The 19,461-nt window shown below is 47.5% G+C and overlaps 1 protein-coding gene across 1 annotated transcript in view; it reads right to left on the bottom strand.

Annotated features, from left to right (window-relative positions):
• Positions 1–1,335: 1,335 nt before the first annotated feature.
• The window catches only part of LOC128721277 (afadin), a 32,623-nt gene continuing 14,497 nt past the window's right edge, over positions 1,336–19,461 (bottom strand). The window contains exons 6-15 of the mRNA XM_053815014.1: positions 17,652–18,004; positions 13,952–14,073; positions 12,749–13,264; positions 11,801–12,473; positions 10,384–11,278; positions 4,846–4,992; positions 4,596–4,764; positions 2,162–4,520; positions 1,896–2,014; positions 1,336–1,810 (exon numbers count right to left, since the gene is read on the bottom strand). Coding sequence (XP_053670989.1) covers positions 1,630–1,810; positions 1,896–2,014; positions 2,162–4,520; positions 4,596–4,764; positions 4,846–4,992; positions 10,384–11,278; positions 11,801–12,473; positions 12,749–13,264; positions 13,952–14,073; positions 17,652–18,004 — 5,534 coding nt within the window. The 3' untranslated portion in view covers positions 1,336–1,629. The remainder of the gene's footprint in view (positions 1,811–1,895; positions 2,015–2,161; positions 4,521–4,595; positions 4,765–4,845; positions 4,993–10,383; positions 11,279–11,800; positions 12,474–12,748; positions 13,265–13,951; positions 14,074–17,651; positions 18,005–19,461) is intronic.

The following is a 19,461-nucleotide window of genomic DNA, read 5'->3' as shown; positions in this document are numbered from 1 at the left end:
CACTCGTATCTCGAACTCGTAGGTTTGTTCGACCGCTTTCTCGTACGCTGTCGTCGACGCATCCAAAGGATCTAGGCTGGTTGTTTTCTCCGTTAGGCAGCCGGAGGACTAAAATATGTGCTTAGAAATCGATCAATCCGGGTGTCGGTAAAGAGGTAAATGTATCGAAAAATGTTGGAAATTCTTCAATAGTCTCTCGCTTGCGATTATATAAAAATATTTATAACAAATCAAATCACTTTGCTGTCGTATTGGTGATTTTTCCGCTACTATCTACGCTTCGTACGTTCCCCCCGTTCGGTTTAGTTTTCTTCGTTCGTGAATCTCTGTGCAAAATACTGACTCAACTCATTGCTCTTCACGCGGATCTGCATCCGTGCCTACCGTTCGGCGTTCGCGCTACAAAACCACATCCGTGCTTCATAAAAAATCGTGGACCCGTTTAATAGTTGATGTGTTTGTGTATGTATGTAGGTGTGTGTGTGTGTGTGTGTGTACAACAGAGGATTAATACTAAAGGTAATTTGTATTTCGAGCCGCGAAACTGCAGGAATACATTTTGCGTGCAAACAGGGAGTAAACTTTATCGCAAATGTTAACAATAGTGTGCAACACCGTTTACTATTGTTTCGTTTAGAGGGTTTGATATTTTTTAAGTGTTTTTTTTTCTCTCAATTCGATGGTGCTCGCATCAGAACTAGCACACATTATATCACGTAGAGGAAGGCTACGAATGGGTGCGCATTATATGGACTAATTATAAATTGACCTTTCTGTGTACGTGGATTTCTTCCGCCACGAGTGCTCGATCACGTTTGCCGGTTCCGAGAATGTAGACGCGATGTAGAAACTGGAAAGTGCTACAAAGAATCCCTCAGCCGGAGAATGTTTTTAAAACCTTCGTCGATTCGAGCTCGCTTATCCTCGACACCCATGCATCGCTACGCTAATCTTATCATAAAGGGATATTCAACTTTTAACAGCTTAACAGCTCCTTTTCATTGACTTTTGCCACCGCTTCTTCAAACGTCAGAGAAAGATATACTTTTGTTGGTTGTCTGAACTGACTACGGTTGTTTTCATACAGTATACAAATGGATATGTATATATATAAAACAAAAACAATTTGCTAAGCCGCTTCGTAAAACTTGTTTGTTAGTTTCATCTTGGTCCATTGGGTTCGAGTATCAATCGCATCGATCTAATTTGTTTCGATTCTTATTGTAATATACTTCTTTAGTCAACTCATTACTAAGGGGGGGGGGGGGGGCTTTCCGAACGCGAAACTCTACAGACAAGCTCTTCATCTTTGTGTCCTGTATTGTTTTGTTTTTTTGTTTGTTCCACACGATATAGAAGATTTTATCTATCTACGATTAAACCCATAATACCTTTCGAATACATTCTACCTGCTACTTCGATCCGACGGAAACACTCCCAACGTAATAAACCAGCGAAGATGCTAAACAAGGGAATCGCTTCACTTCATTTAGCTACATAACTTCCCCCAGCGGTACGTCCTACAGTGACGTACTGCTGGATAGGATATTAACAAATTTCCAGGAGCGTAGAAATGCAACCCGGACACCGGATCCAGACGTAAATAAATGCTCAAAAACACTTCAATCGCTAGTGAACAGCATCGATGTCCCTTTGGGCGCGAGAAATCTTAAGCTTATCCTTCGGGGTATTGTTTTCTCCCGATTCCAGCGCAAACATCTTCATCTTCTCCTTGAACGAAAGTTTCTCCGGTACCGCTTCGGACTTTTGTTTCTGCTGCTGCTCCGCTAACCGTCGTGTGCGAGGATCACTGTAAACAGTACAAGGGGTAGTGGTTAAAATAAGGTTATTCCTCTTTCTTGGGGACTGCTGTTTTGCGTGTCGTTTGCTCTTACCGGTACACCTCCTGTGCCCCAATTACACCCGGAGTGGCCTGGATTTGCATGTTCCAATTTTCCCCATCGGGCGTTGTGGGAGTATGCAACATGGCCGGCATTGTTTCATCGATGAAACGCTGTGGAAGAGAAAATAACGTCGTTTTTTAACGTCGGTGAGCTTTCGCCGCGTAAAAGCTTCGATATCGACAAGCACGTCATGTGCGACTGGTGGCGCCATCGTGCGGTCGATCCTCTATTCACGGTGCATGCGCACGAGTACTTACGTCCGGATCCGGTCGCTCGAGGATGGTTCCCAGCTCGCCGGAGGCGTTCGTTTCATTACCAATAGCGCCACCTATCAGGTGGCCGGCTTGCGTGTATCCGACAGTTCCGGCGGACATCATCGGTGTCGACGGGTTGTTGTTGTTGCCAGCATCCTCATCATGGAACGAAACTCGCTTATTGTCCTTGTAATTGTTGCTGAGCATCGCAGCAGAACTACCAGCAGTCGGCGTGCCAACAACCGGCGATGCTGGGTTGTTGTTCGGTGCCGTCATAAGCAGATTGTTGTTGCTATAACGCACCCCCATCGTGTTGGCGTTGTTGTTCATGATATTCTGCTGCAACTGCTGCTGCTGTTGCTGCTGTTGCTCTAGGGCGGGACTGTTGGTATTTGGCGCACCGTAGGATAGCTTAGCAGGACCGGTGCTAGTTCTCAGCTTCTGCTGCTGCTGAGACATGATCACGTACGAGCTGTTGCGCTCCGGTGGAGGTGGCGGTGGTACACCACCATTGGCGTTATTCGCATCAACCATGTACGCGGCGGCGTTTGGTCCCACCACACCATTCATCATCAGCTGCTGATCGTGGTTCATCGGATGACCGTACTCACTGTTTTCACGGTCTTCTCCCATCACGCCGGCCGGACCCATACCGCCGGGCACGGTCGCGGACAAGTTCAGCTGGTTCATATCAAGCACCATTTGTGACATCATCTGATTCGCGTTCGTGTTGTTGGCCGTAATTTCACTCAAGTTAAGCTGCGTCCGTGCGGAGGGATTGCCTCCGTCGTGCGCGAAGCTAGCCGTTTTTGCGGCACCCTTCGAAGGTGATGATGGTGTGCTGCTGTTTGTGTTGTGTTTGAGGATGCTTTTGGGTTGAATCAACGGTGGTCCGTTGCCACCTGCCGCTGGCTGCTGCTGCTGCTGCTGGAAGTTGGCAATCGTCGTTGAAACGGACGATACGTTCGACGACTGTTCGCTCGATGTAATGGACAGCGTATCGGCGGCCTGCGGTTTCATGTCGACCTGCTTCAACTTCGACAATGAACCGGAGTTCGGCTGCACAAGACGGACCACTTCCTGCACGCTGCCGTGTTCCTTCGATCCGTACGGTGGCATATCATTATCGTAGTCCTGGTCGTCTTCCATCGCGCGACGCTCGAAATCACGCTCGAGCATCAGCGTTCGTAGCTGCTCCTCTTGCTTTGGCGTGCGTTGTGGCATCGATTGCAGCTCTACTATCTGCTGATCTCGCCAGGCACGCACGTGCTCACGTCGCAGTTCGCTTTCCTTCTCTTTTTCCTCGCGTTCCCATGGACTGCTACCGATTTGGGGTAGATTTTTGCTTTGCGACGGCATCGTGGGATAAAAGCCCGCTTTAGGTGGCTCGGCGTTGCTGTACGCGTTGTTGGGTTGCATCGGTCCAGTGCCGGGTTTGAACAGCGGATGAGTCGATGGTGGTGGCAACGGTGGCTGATCATCTTGCGCTCGCAACGGTTTTGGTGCCGTCGTCGGTGGCATCATGGAGTTTTGTCCTTGCTGTTGCTGCTGCTGCTGTGGAGGCTTGTTTGCGTTCGCGGTGTTGTAGGCCACCGGTTGCTGCTGTTGCTGCTGACGCCGTTTGATGAGTTCATTCATCTCGGCCAGCTTAGCTTGACCGCGGAGCAACGAGGAATGATGCTGCTGTGCAGTCAGCTGTTGCTGACCGTCGTGCGGATACATTTGAGGTGAGAGCATAGGGCTACCGTTGGCGCTACCATGATAATTGTAGCCTCCAGCTGGGCTGCCGGGACCACCGGGTATGACGTTGACGTTTTGCATGCTCTGGCTGGCCGATATACCGCCTGGACTCGGATACACACCACCGGCAACCGAATGGGCGATATTCGGCATCGAAGGGGCCATCATTTGGTTGAGACGGAGGCTCTGTTGCGCCTGGACATCGCGCATAAAACCGTTCACGTTGCCGTTGTTGCCAGGACCACCCTGTGGCAATGTTTGTTGCTGCTTCCCGCCCATCGTCGATGCCAGTCGGTTGTTCAACGTGTTCATGTTACCTTGCTGCTGCTGCTGCTGCGATATGTTCGTTACGTTACCATTATTATTACTATTATTAGGCTGCTGATTAGGCATCGTGTAAGACATGGTGTTTGGTGTTGTCAGTAGCAAATTATTTGGGTTGCTACTGTTACTGCTATTATTGCTATTAAAATAGGCAGACGCTGGACGGTTTAGAATTGGGTGCTGTTGGTGCTGCTGGAGCTGGTGTTGGTGTTGTTGCTGCAGCATTTGCTGCTGTTGATGATGCACAGAGCCGGACGCTCCTGGTGAGTTAAGCGACGGTTGGAGAGGCATCGGAGGTCTACAAGTATAGCACAAGAAAACGTTAGGAACACTGCGCGAAACGTTTCCGCCCAATGAAAATGAGAGTTCATACCGTTCACCAAGATTTGGATGGCTTTGATTCTGGGCACGGTACACGCTTAGATTCTGGTAGAATCCCTGATCTTGACTGTTCATCGATGGCCCGATTGCTCCTGCACTTCCTCCTCCAACACCGCCACCGGCAAGGTTATGAATACTACGGGATTTATTAGCGGAAGAACCTACAAGTATACAATGTACAGACACACGTGAATAGCAAGCAACGCAGACTTCGTGCACGTTCTGCTGCTGCCAATACTAACCAATATTGCCAACGTGGTGCAGTGCTGGAACGGATTTACTATTTAACAGCTGCTGTCCTGCGGATGGTGACGGAATTGGTGGCTTGCTGATATCGCCACTGCTGGTACCGACGCGTGTCATGTCTCGTTCGGACATTCTTCGACCACCTGACAGGATGAACAACAACAAAAAAGGTATTAAAAAACGGTTCAAATAAAACTGTAATCAAATTTGGCCTCAAAACGATAAAACGATGCTTAAAAAATAAAATGCTTTTGCTTTAAATGTTAGTGTGCATTTGCAATATTAGATCAGGTATAACAATAAAACGAGCTGCTCAGAGCATTTGCCAACAATTGGTACGCAACTCGAGGCATGCAATAGAGTACATCTGCAAGAAACAAGTATGTTAACAACAGTAAATAATAGTTAGCAAAGTCTACGGCAAAATCTCAAAGCTACAAGAAAATAAAACATGTTTCAATGGAACCAGAATACAAATTATCCCTCGTGTTCACGTTGCACGTGAAATTATGTACTGGAATTTGAGAGACACTAACTACGAGAGATACGTAGATAAAAAAAATCAAAGCTTAACTTAAAACTGACACTAGTATTGATCAGTATATATAAATAGACAATTTATGTTTTTGGATGATACCAGCCGTGTCTTTAAAGCAGCTACTACTATCCAAAACGCTTGACTTAGGATTAATAATAATTTGTAATGCCTAGCGGTGAAATTCCAAAGCAACGCAGTGTGTGTTCACTTTGACAAGCAGCAGGTATATTTGCTTCTTGCCAAAGCAGTAAAATGGAGGATAGTTTCATAGAAGGTGCTTAAATTTACATTCCAGTCATATCTCTTCTTCGATTGCGGATGTGTCGTCACTGTGCGGCGCGTCGTTCAGCTTGCTGTTGATTTGTTTCAGCAGCCGAAGTATGTTATGCTGCTTTTTCAACAGACGAGGCGTTTGTCGAACCGTACTCAACTCCTCGCAGCTGGTGTAGCGTTCTACCGGCGCTGAACCTCGTCCGTACAGGAAGTTCAATGTTACTTTTTGATTTTCGATGTTCCTACAGTCTGGGTGACATTTTTTTACCTTTCGCAACAAAAAACCCGTGGGAAGCGTGTGAGGATTGAGCCCGTAATGAGCCGCATGCAGTTGGCTGAACGCCGATGAGCCATTCCGTATCGTTTCCCGCTCGTGGGGAATTCTTACCGTATCCACATTATCGTACGAATGGCGGCTAAAGGCATTGTCGTTCTCATCACCATAATTTATGCTCTCCAGAGACGTGTCGTACGACTGGCATCGTCTCATTGGTGCGGTTGATTTCTCGACCTGCTCACAGTCAGAACCAAATTCACTCCAAAGCTTAAGTTGGTTCATTATTTCATGCTCTTCTTCAGTTGATAAACGATTATCGATTTCCGATTCGTTATGCTGCGTCGCACTTTGAGCCATTCGTTGTAGGTGGCACTGCTTCGATGAATCGGAGGTGTAGCAGTCTCGATGCTTTGAAATTGTTTTAATTTGCTTCGTAGGATTGTTGTTAACATCCTTTAGGGAGTCGTAAAATTTCGTCAATGCTTTCACTTTGCCGTGCCCGAATTTTAATAATTCCTCGGGTTGAGGCGAGTCCTGATTCGAATGCGACCGTTGATCTACTAAAGATTCACCCAGATTTGCCTGCCATGCTTGCGGTTGGAAGCTTACTGAAAAGGTGGTGTGTGTTGGTGAGTGAATGATATCAACGTTACACATGTATGATGCGCATACGATCGAACTTGGATGCTAAAGGGCTTGGACTAAAGGTAAATATTGATGCATACATCAAACAGCATTCAACAGTGTCAATATTTATAGTTGATAGCAATATTTTACCGAAGGAAAATGATGAATGAAAAAAGACGCTTTATAAAACAAGACACAGGTATTTAATGTATTTGTTTAGCTCGTATTCGTGATTTCTAAGAGTAACACAAATAATTCTATTCAAAGCTTTACGAGCAAAGAACCACAGCACTATCCAAGTTCGACCGTACATGCTTAGGAGCGATGTTAAGAGGGGAATAGGACAACTCCAGGACTCGACAGGATTACGGGAATCATATACATCAATAACGAATACTCCGATACATATGCACCGCATTCAGGGTAAGGGATGCTTGCGAAAGTGAGCAACGACAGCTTAGGTGTTACGGAGAGGGATGAACAGTTTCAGTGAAACATATACGTATTTCACACACCCTGTTACTTGGCTCCTTTAAGTAATAGATAACAAACATTCCGATAGGGGAAGAGAGCGGGCACAATCAGCTGTTAAGAAGTACGTTCCCACTGGCCAGGGTGGCAGTGTGTTTTGAAAACATAACACCTGTATTTACGGAGGTCTGCGATATTTCGACAGTTGCAGTGGCGCATGGAATGAACACATTTAAAAACATAGCATGCACGAAATCTTAAAAGCTGACAAATGGAATCGCAATCAGTTTGGAACAGGTAATGTCAAAATGCAAGCAGTGGCGGTAAAATTCACTTCGAAACACCGCCTCGCAGGGTGGCCACGTGCTAGATTGATTGCAGTGCGATCGATCCTGGGTTTCTCATTGCCCGGCAAAGGAGCTGCCTTTTTGTTTCGTACCTTGTAAAGCACCGCAGCCAAGTGTTGGGGGGATGAAATTTACAACAAATTCATGTGTGCTATTAACCGATTGCATAGCCGTCATTTCGAAACTCCAGAATTACGCAGTCAACAGCGAAATGTAGCAAAACGGAGTGAATGTGGGCAAAAGGGGTGGAATAGTAAAGTTTGATGCAAACAGAGAACGATTAACGGGTGCAAGAAAGGTTTCGAAACAAACAAAATATTCCAGCCAAACAGCCACCAACAGTAACAGAGCTTTCGGCCCACTCACTTACTCAGAGGGAAAGGTAGAAAAGCAGTGTTCCCCTGCATTGCCTCAGTGCGTGGGCACCCTTCGATGGGAGAGACACGCAGAGAAATTACAAGAAACGCAAGGAATTAAACGCATCCGGGGAACCGAACGGACGCCAGACGTGAAGCGGGGCGTGTAGTATTGTCGCGAAAGTTTCGGGAGTTCGAAATCAGACTTCAGAGATATATGCCGCGCCATATTCCTCTAGCCATCTAGCGGAGCATATTGCGGAAGAAGTGAACAAGCTGTCTCGCCGTACCTTTGGCACCACCTGGCCCAGAGTGCAGGTGATGGTGCTGACGAGAAGCGTCGCTGTGGCCGCCAGTACCACCGCTATGGCCATCGCTCCGATCACCTCCTAAGAACGCGGCGTCGGCTTTGAGCAATTTAATGTTTCGCAATAGATTACAGTGGTCGTTATCCAGCGTGGCACAGGAGGCTGGTGCATTATTGCTATCAGTTGCCAAGTGCATCTCCACGCTGCCGCGCGTCTCTATCGTCTCTCGTGGCCGGTTGTCCGGATGCCAGCTACCCTGCGGACAAACGGCGCCAGGTTCTTCACTATCTAGTTTCTTGTTTCGTTGCCGCCTGTCGGCGGTATTGCTGCAATAGTAGTTATTATTGACATTGACATTGGCCGTTCCACTGAAATGGCGCACCACGTAATCCCTAATTGTGTCAATTGGCCGCTCCTGTGTTCTAGTTTCTCCGGTGCCGCCGGCTGCGGCGGCCATTGTTATCGATTTCCGAGCCGGTCCTTCCGCGCTCTGGCTATTGTTATTGCTCTCCCCTGGCCGGCAAGCCATCCAACTGGTCCCATCCTTCACGATGGCGGTGGTGCCGCCACTGGTTTTATTGCTATGGTTGCTGGTTGAATACGACGATGGGTCCGAAATGGGTATTTCGGCGCGGTTAGGATGGGATAATCCAATATTGTCAAGAAAAACCGGGTTGTTGTTCAAGCGATTCGATACCCTCGCGGCTAATGGCATCGTAGCGAGACATTCATCACCATCAACGTCAACTGCAGCAGCACTCTCGCCACCGCCACCGCCACCGCCACCGCTATTATGCCCAATATTTGGCTTCCCATGTTCTTCGTCACCTTCTTCATCGCTATCATCGCAAGGACGATGATCGTTAATTATGTCGAAACTAACCGTTTTACGGCACGATGCATTGCTTCCTCGTCGGCTTGCCGTGTTGATCATGATACTGGGAGGATTTCCGCTCACGTTGTGTGTGTTGTTGTTGCTGATACTGTGGCCAAGGGACGTGGTGTTACCGACGGTTACCGTTGGTGGTGGAGGATTGACAACAACGGATGGGTTATGCGGATTTGTGCCGGTCGCACTGTTGCCATCCACCGTTCCACGACTCCGCGAACCGGGCGTGTCCTCTTCATCACCATCGTCCTCGTCAATGAACGGTATGTCGTCGAGATTCACATCCGCCACGATGGACAGATTTGACTCCGTCGACGGTGCTTCGATGCGTATTTCGAACACGCACGACGGACGCCGCTGTTCGACGGTGGGAGTTTCCGGTTCCGCGGTTTCATCGATTTTAATCATCTCCCGGCTGCTGTGGCTATTGCTTCGTGAATCGTAGTCCTCGACGTAGATCGAGGGTGGAGTGTCGTACCGCGCCGGTTTGATGCCGGTTGGGATGCGGCCAATACTGTTGAGACTATTGCTTCTGCTGCGTTGCTGGTTGTAGTACACACTGTTTAGGCTATTGCTCGACCGACAGTCCCGGTACCGGGGGTCGAAGTGAATTTGCTGCAGCTGGTCGTTCGACAGAATGTCCTCGTGTGAAAGTGACAAGCTGTAGCGGCGTTGGCTGATGTCCGGATTAGACATGCGACGGTAGGCCGCGTCTTGCTGCGTCAAATATGGCGTCGAGTAGGTGTGGTTCATCATCACAGACGACAGGGGACGGCGCAGGGATCCGCGACGTGACTGCCGACTTCCGCCTCCGGATCCGTAAAAATTTAGGCTTTCATTCGAGCGCCCGAAATGATACCGATGGTTGCCATCGTTATCGTATACGTTGCAGTTGAATTCGTTTTCCATTTCTGCGTTTCGCGCAAAAGCCACCGGTGTTGCCAGAAAGGAAAAACAAAAGCCCACAGGTTCCATGGCAAAAGCAAACAAACGCGATATAACACGAAAACGATGCGTAACGTAAAGCAAACAATCACGGAATATTGTTTTAACGGTTGCGAAATGAAAAAAATGGAGGGATAAACAATGGCGTAGTAATTATTACGGTTAGAACATACGTTATTAATGCGATCCGATGCGGATCGGACAAACCAGTGGATGATCCAGAGCAGCACGGTAAAGAGCAGGGAATACAAGAAAAGTTGTCAAGCGATAAGTTACCCTCTTAAAACTACTATCTAAAATATAATTCGTTAGCAAAGATAATCTATTCATCATTGCTGCACTACGTTCTAGCAGACGGTACACGCTTTCTGGTATTTCGAGTAATTTGTGGCATGAAATTGCACGAGCCGTAGACAATTAGTACCATGGCGCAGTAACGCAGTATTAGTAGTCAAAGCACTCGCATATCTAGCCTACAAAGCTATAATACAAGGTAAGCTTACCTCGCTGGATGACGGGACTTGGCTGTTGGAGAAGGGTTGCTAAACCGTGATAGATGGCACCTTGCTTGGCTACTTTCAGCGTCACTACTGGCCCGGTGCGCACCAAATGATCCGCGGCGCGTTCCTGCGTAATACCGATCAGGCTTTGGCCATCGACTTCCAGCAGTTGGTCACCCGCCTGAAGCCGCCCATCCAGATCCGCCGCACCACCACCGACCACCGACTTGATGTAGATACCGAGCCGCTCCTGTCCGGCACCTTTGGCCGCCACGATGGACAGCCCCATTCCGTTGGCATTTTTGTGGAGCTTGATGATTTGAACCTCGGGTTGCGGAAGCTTGCTCGACATGACGCTTGGCGATCGGCCCTGATTGAATTGATGCATGTACACCGTCCACAGCCCGATGCTGGTCGGTTGCGATGCCAATCGGCACCAGCCCGCCATTTGGAACGGATTCAGGAAGTCCACCAGGCCGGCGGGAATGCCACGAACAACGTCGCAGCTGAAACCATCGTCGGGTAGTAGCAGCGCCAGTGGCAATTCCGGAGATTCCTCGAGTCGTATTTCACGACCATCGGCTCGGCTTAGCTCATCGGCGACCGACTCGGCCATTCTTACGGCCGTATCGATGAGGTTCCGGGGAATTGTTTCCTGCGACAGGAGAGCGGCCATTTGCAGCGAGTTTAGCCGGAAACACGAGCACGCTAGCTGTTGCACGTCGGATACGGATGTTTTCGGTGCTTGCAGGAACTGCGCGCATTGGTTTATTTTCGCCAGGTGGCAATCGGCCGCCAGCTCGAGTCCTTGCTTTTCAGCCCACAGCTCTAGCAACGAGAGACGCTCACTTAAGGCTTTTCCCCATGCGCTGGTGCACATGTGTGAAGTAGTGACGAACTAAAGTTAGGCGAAAGGGAGAGAGAAAAAAACATTAGGTATTGAAATATATTGCGTATTGTAAAATATATTGATTGGAATGGAATGGATGTAAAACTAACAGATTTTTGGAATTTTGAGACAAATTTCACAACTTGTGCATGATTTACAAAAAATATATTGATAAATTAATTTTTTTTTGTAAAAAGCCATTCATTCGTACCCGAACGTAAAGTTGTAAAAACCCCTCATTCCAAAGAGAACATGTAATAATAAAGTTTGTCTAGATAAAGCAATGCCTTCCTGTTCAACTCCGCCAAACGATATTGTTCTCATAAATCCAACTACTGATTGATAACAAGTACATAAAAAAACCTATCTGTTCGAATATGGTTACTAAGACAAAGTATAACCTCCTAAACGATTGAACATCGCTCACTACCCTCACATTATAGCAATTTTCTAGCTATCATTCATTGTGGTAGCTTACGAAGGAGCAAACCCCGGGGCGAATCGCAGGCGGAGAATGTGATAGATTATTACCTTGTTGAAGCACACGACGTTGATGTAGTGAAAGAGCTGCGAGAATAGCTGAATGGTAAGGGCAGCATTAACGCGACACCGGCGCAGCAAAGCCATGGCCGAGCCAAGCACGGACAACACCAAGCCAGCCGCCGAGTCGTGATCGATGTTCTCCGACAGGAACTGGTTCAGTGTTTGCGACAGCTCGACGTGAAATATCGACACCAGATTGCGGAACGCTGTCTGGACGCTCTCGGCCAGCACCTCCTGGGCCTGCACGCTAAACGCCGAAATGTGGCGGTCCGATTTAAGAAAGTGCAGAAACTCGGAGCTATTTGCCATCCAGAAGGACAATATTTTGGCATCGGTGTACTGCTCCTGGACGACGCTCTGGATCAGGTTGGCAACGTGGTGCAGAAACACGGTCAGTTTGTGGGCCCGTTCGGTTGGCTGCAGATCGGGACGGTAGTGCGTCGAGGCGCGGTACCGAGCGCACAGGTACAGCGTGTAGACCGGGGCCAGTTTGAAGTTTGGCGAGTTCACGTCCAGCTCGCTGATGACGGACTGCAGAAATGGTTCCTGGTTCTGCTCTGGGAACTCCAGCACGGCTGGCAGGATCGGTTCCTGGCCACCGGGTTCGCCCGAAATCGACGTAGCGGCATGTGACGGTTGGAGCTTCGGAAACGTGCTCGTCCTGTACGGTAAACAAAGGATTTATGGAAGCATTATTTCACTGCGTTGTTTTGCAATTCTAGCGCACAAGTAACGAGGACATTAGCACGCCAAATGATCCTTACAAAACCCAGCAAATGCTTCAACATAACTCAGCGTAATGCAACAGTGTAAGCATGAACAAGGCTAAGCGAGCGAATGAGCGAGCGAGCGTGTGTAAGTGTCTGTGTTTGGGTTTAAGATGATGGCTTTCGTTGTATCGATGCGCCGAAGAGAGCGGTTCGCCTGATACAGTACCTGTCCGTAGTTGATCCGACGGATTTAAAGCTGGAAATAGATTTCGTTTCCGTTTCGCCCCCATTCCCGCCAGCTCCGAGTGGTCCTCCTGCAGCTGCACCTCCACCAAGATGCTGCTCGCCGTCCGTGTGATCATGATGATTGTCGGGATGGCCTCCCTTGTAGCTGGCGGTATCATCCGCTCCCATCGCATCCGGTCCATCGAGTGCAGTCACGAGCAAACCGCTCGGATGATGATGATGATGATGATGGTGCATATGTGAATGCGTCTGGTGTGGTTGCTGAGCGCCTGGTGCAGCCGGCTGCATGTCGTACGATGCAGATTTGTTGAACAGCGTGCCGCCTTGGGGCTGCGATTGTCCACTCTCGGCACTACCGGAAGCGATGGTTCCGTCAAGGAAGCTGCCACCGGTGGCGCTCGCAGGTGGCATCTTAGCGCCCAGCTGTACCGAGCTGATTGGGCTAATGGGGCGACTTTCCTCGTCGTTCCAGGACGTTGGTGAAGTTGGCGATCGGCTGAGGATCGACCATCGATATGTGTCGCAAAGTGATGGTGCAAAAGGGCATTGGCAAAGTGTGTGCGCATGAAATTCCGGTGTGAACAGTGGGCGGGTTTGAACGCAGCGCAATTTAGTGGCAAATTGTGGCACAACACATTGGTGGGAAATGGGTACAGAGGTTTTGTGATGGGAAATGATAGCACGGTTACGTCACACATACAACACCGACATTGCGTTACATTAGCGAACACATAGAAACAGAATGAAACACATAAAACGAAACAAAAAAAAATAAATAAAAAAAACGATGTCCATTAGTGCGCGAGGCAAATAAAATATGAGGCTTTACACTTTACTTAAAAGCGAAACATAAAATAAAAACATAAATTAAGCTGCCATCGATGAACCAATAGGCGGAATGTTAAGAATAACACGTTACATTAATTCAGTAAATAACAATTCTTTTAACTTTAGGTAACTTTAAAGTACATGTAAGATAGCAAAAAAAAAAACAAGTTTTACAGATGAAAGACAAATGAACAAACTCGAAAAGAACTAGCGCATACACAAATGTCATTATATCAGAATTCATAAAGCGATGCTACACTATACGAAGCGGTCCATCCAACGGCTGGTGGCACCTTTCTGCTGTTCAGCTAATTTACAGCGTAACTCGAGCTTCAGGTTTTTGATAAAAACTTACCTTTCGTACAAACAGGCCGAGTCCAACTGGGATTGGGACAGCGCCAGGTTGTATCGCCCATCCGAAGGAGAATCGACAAACCGGTACGATGCGACCCGGCCAAACATGACCACGGAACCGTTCTGCAAAGAAGCGAAACAAACGCGCAAATGAGACCACATTCGAGCATGTTCTGTCGTTAAACTCATGCCCGTAAGATTCAATATTTTAGTTGCCAAACGCAAGCAAGCGCAGCCCGAGACCCTCGCGGAGAAAAATGCGATAAAAGTTAAACCACAATAAAAAGAAAAACACCCCGCTATACAGCGCCGATGATGTTTGCCGAGCGCGAAAGTGAGCCGATATCGGGGAGGAGATTCTGCACTGCTTTGACAAAGAGGCAGGTTAAGGAGGAGTGAGCGGAAAAGAAGGCAAAATGGTTGGCGGAGCAAAATGGGAGGCAAAATTGAAAGCGCTTTATTTTTATGGCCGCGCGTTCATTTTCTCGTTCGCAAGGCGCGCCCGTTCTCCACTAGCGCGGAAGCGCCGAAAGTGCTTCATTATGAACCTTCGGTTTAATTTTCCTGATTCGCTTCATAAACAAGACGGGGCATGAAAATTCGCCAATGCCGAAATCAAGACATTTCCGCAGTCGGGTAGAGTAAATAAAGACATCTCGAATGTTAAAGCCTCTCCCCCCCGTCAAACACGAACGTAATCAAAAACCAATTAAAAACACATAAAAATGAAATTTTTACAACGTATTTAACGCCACTCGCTTAACGTTAGGAAGTTGGACGCATGTGGTTGGTTGTACCGATGCAACGATATCTAAGGATTACGTGTCTTTTTTTGTAAAGCGTGGCTTACGAGAAGCGAAGAAGAGATTTTTTAATTTTCATCTCAGGTGTTGTCCTTCGTCCGTCATGGACAAGAAAGGATATTACTTCACACAATGCACACAACCGGTATGCAGGGTAAAAGAATTTTCCAGCAGCTTAATTTTAATCTCTTTCCGTTCTACTCCATTTTCCTTTTAGTGCCGCGACAAGCTACATAATCAGCGCCAGATAGAGCACTTGATTATACTTATACTTGAAACACTACTGAGAGCCGGAAAAATGCAAGAGTCCCAGCAAATTGCGAACTATAAATCATGATCACCACTCGCGGTAGGTTAGGCTCAACGAGTCAACGTAGAATCACTAAATTCAGCATTCACGGATCTGCAAACCGTGCTGCTGGTTGCAATTGCTTTTCCAAGCACCGCAGTTGGTAAGCAAGCAAAAAACGAGACCAAAGCTTGGAGAGTTGTTCTCGTCGCTCAGTCGAGCGACTAATCGAAGGAACGAAGAGCGACAGCAACAACAAAAAAAAAAGGACGGTCCGAAATGGAAGTCTCATCAAATTGGTTTAGTTCGCTTGGCCGCACACCGTGCGATTTACAGTCCCGGCAAACGGAGGACCTGGCGACGTTTAACCTCCTCGTCTGCTCGTTTTAAGATGTTGGTGGTGGGCGAAAATAATAACAAAAAAAAATCCCAAAAGACACCCAGGCGACACTTAAAGCATTTCCATCGGCTAGTTCTTCACCGCTGGAAAGTAGAATATAACGAAATGAAGGAAAAAGGGCAATCTCTGCTAATTTTATACAACCGCAATTTCGCTCAACCTACAACCTTTTCCATCCGTTCCGGACGGTTCAAGCGATGGCTCTTTCGATTACCAGACGGCTACCACTTCCTTGCTGCGCGTGTGGTTTCAACTTTATTGTGGTCGTCGGGCAACTCGAGTGTCCTGGGCAAAATGATTGACAAGATTCTAAGATGAAGGTTCCACATTTTGGCTCTTTCTCCAACATAAAATTTTGATTTCATGCTGAGAAATACAAACACTGAACACCAGCGTCTCGTCAACTCCGTCGCTTTTTACTGCACCATTTCGTCATCCGGTAAGCTGCGAAGCCAACAGTAGCCATTTGCCGCGTATTCGGGTGGTTTATTTTTAACCTTGCACTAACTGAAAAATCCATACTTTACCAGCTTCATATCACCGCAATCGAACGCGACGATCCGAATCGTTCGGTGTGGGAGAAGCACGAACGATGGCGCAGATGGAATCACCGGCAAGCCACCAGACGTATGATAAACGCCATCCTCAGCCACCGTGCGCTCGTGGTGGGTTTAAAAATAGTGCATCGAAATCTACAACCCAGCAGCTGATTCTGCTGCACTTCGGTGTGTGTGCCGGCTGGCTGGCAGCGAAATAGACACGAAAAATAGGTCAATGTTTCCTCTTCCTTGGGCACAGAGGCGACCGTTACCAACCGTCAGCCGGTGAGAGCGAGCGTGAGAGAGTCGCAATAAGTCGCCCAATAAATTGTTGTACAAATCGGCAGTGGGATTTGTTTACATCATAAACAGAGCTAAAATATGGTCCAATCAACCGCTCGATGAACATTTTCATTCATATATTTGTGAAAGCACTTTGAGCAAGATATTCTTTCATGTTGTGAGTAAAAAAAACACGCAATTAATGGAAGTGAATTTATGCGCGAGAAACACGCATACACACCGCCAACACACGCATGCATTAATTTCATCTCGTGCTCTAGAAATCAAATATCGAGATCCGCCTCGAGGTGAAGGTGTCGCGTCAGTGGGAGTTAGAAGTGCACCATTATTGCCGGGTCGCCGAAGCATAAGCATCGAGATAAATTATTTAACGCCACCGTAGAAGCCACGGTAGATTCACCACAGCGCGAACACAGCGTGTCTCGCATTTTGGAAGGTTCGTTTCGATCTGGCCATTCGCACATCGTCTAGCAAAGGCACCCCCGGTAGCAGAATATTCAATCAGCTAAACCTCCACCCAGTCGAAAAAGGAAAGGTAATCCAACCCCAAACCCGGCGTTCGGGTTCGCAAGCAGGATGCAGGAGCGTCCTCTCTCGGAGACGTTCGGAGGCCGCAAGATCAGCTTTGAATGGTCCCACATACGATGTGAACCGCTTAAGCGATAGATAATCTTCCATCCAACCGAACAATTTCCAGCAATTCAACCGAGCGAGCTCTGCTTCGCGCGGGAAGGGACTCGTGCGCTTTCGATCGGTGATGCCTGCAACCGTCGTTCTCGGTTAGATTGATCGCTTACGAAATGGTTGGGATTAGCAAAAGGAACTGTGTGTTCCCCTGTCCCGTTTTCCGTTTACCAAAGCGATCCGCTGAATCTCGGATTGCCAGCCGACGTCGTGGGCCCTTCCCTTTGGAACCATCCATTTCATCAACAATTTATTCTCGTCCTGATCCAGGGATCAGCGAGCATTTGCCATGTGGAAGCAAGCGCTGGTGCTGGTGGACGGCTGGTTGATGATGTTTAATGTAAATTAAATCGCTGATGTGTATTAAAGATGGCACAAACTGGGTGTCGAGGTGTGGGATTGAAATTCGCCATCTGGCGGTGTAAATCCATTTCTCCATTCTACGGTTGCCGCTCATCGTCACCGGAGATGCGTTGTAAAGGGAGTTTAATTTAACCTTCTCAAATTAGTGAATCCATTAAAGAGTAGCAATTTTCAGGGCGTTCTCTTCCGTGTTTGGGTTATGAGATGCGTTATTCATCCGTGCCAGCGTGTAGTACTATCCGAACGCTCCTTCGGGAAAAACCCTCCATTACACGTTCTTAAATTAGTCATCGGCTGTCCTCTTCCGCAGCGTTACTTACATGCAGTATCGTCGGCTGCTGGATGTGGTGCCCGTTGACAAATGTCGTGCCATCAGCGTGCAGGGGCGTCACGGTGCAGACACCATCGTGCATCGATATCAGACAGTGGCGTGCCTGGATTGAGGGTCCAAACAGCTGCAGGGCGTTGGTGTTGGCCGATCCGACCTCGATCGGTTCACTGCCCAACTTCACGCGTCGTCCACCATCGCCGCTGTGCGTGATCTCGATCAGCATCGGTCCTTCTCGGTCGCCGCCGATGTTGTTGCCACCATTGGAAACGCCCAGTGGTTTCTTTTTTCGCCTTCGCGGCTGCGAATCCGCCGGTCGGCGACGCACGTGAAACATGATCGAACCTGTGAAGCAGATGGGGAGTGAAATTTAGGAATCAATCTTACAACAACCAATCTATCGTCGACATTCCGTTGCTGTCTAATGCAGCTGCTTGCTCGATCAAACTAATTACGATGCTTTTTTTCGTTAACTCGGTAAAAGTATATTAATTGAATTGTTTGTCGACAACTGTTGAAAATTCATTTACAACACAACTGAAACTAAAACGTATTCCAAATGTTACAGAAATATGAAGCAAATTACTCGCTGAGCACAAAATCTTTTGCTACGAACATTTACATCATGCCAGCCAACTTGTTGAAAAGCAAACTGCCTTGAGCGTATGGGTAAAGTTGTTCATGTTCAAACGATAGAAAGTGTGCTGCTTTTCGTAGCATCCCTCCTGTCGACGGATGGTCCGTCCACTTTCGCATGCTAATTACTACATATGCTCATAATTAAATAACCCCACCATTCTCCTTAACACAGGATCCTGATCCGAGGTCTTCGAATAAACCCTAGCTTTTCATTTTCCTACTAAGAAGGATGTACACCACCTCCATCATCTGCAGCAGTACGTGTCGGCTGCATGCTGCCACGAACACAGAAACAATTGAAAATCATTTTAACATCAACATCAACCGTAAATCATTGGAAGGGTAACACGAGTACATGATGGTCGTATACGAAAAGTCCAGGGGTACAGATTCTAATGGGATATGAAGCACGACGTACTCAAACATCCTGTAGAACGTTTGCTAATGCATGTTTAATCTTAGTAGTGATCGAAACTTCAATGCTTCAGCAATAATGTGGATCATTGGCTTGCATAACTCAACTTACATATTGTACACACTTATTCTTGTCTTTAAACTCTTATTTCGAAGCACGTTTCTAACGCCATTTGAGAGCTGAATCCGAAGAATAAAATTATGCTCGATAATCGTGCTGCACCAAATGCGACTTATATAAGTTATACGCATTGCATTTTATCCAATGAAGTTAATAAAAATGAGTTATGTCGATCAATTCAGCTGGGGACAAATCAAGATACGCTTGAAACCATCACACTATGTAAAATATTGTGTGGAAATACTCGAAACAAACGGGTGACTACACCAAAACGACCATACAATGTTCACACATGGTTCGGGGTGTGATCTTTAAATCCCTGACCAAATAACCAAACCCCACAAAACACTGCAAAATAGCTTTGATCGAAAACGGACCAAATACCGCTTACTGTGTCGCATTCGCTGCAAACGGCAGACAAACCATTCCGTAATCCCCTGGATACGGTCGACTGTTTTGCCGTCCAAGACACGCTACATCCTTTGGAGCGCGCGTGGTACAAACGTACGTGCGCCAGACGATGGCACGTGCTGGCCACGTGTTTGCGTCTCCGTTAAATCCTATAACATTTATTAAAAGCTTTTCGTGCGACCATCGGCGTGACCGATAGCGGTAATCCGACAAAATC

The sequence above is a fragment of the Anopheles nili genome, chromosome 2 (assembly GCF_943737925.1).
Source record: "Anopheles nili chromosome 2, idAnoNiliSN_F5_01, whole genome shotgun sequence".
In the NCBI taxonomy this organism is placed as follows: Eukaryota; Metazoa; Arthropoda; class Insecta; order Diptera; family Culicidae; genus Anopheles; species Anopheles nili.
This window is presented reverse-complemented; position numbering and strand designations above follow the sequence as displayed.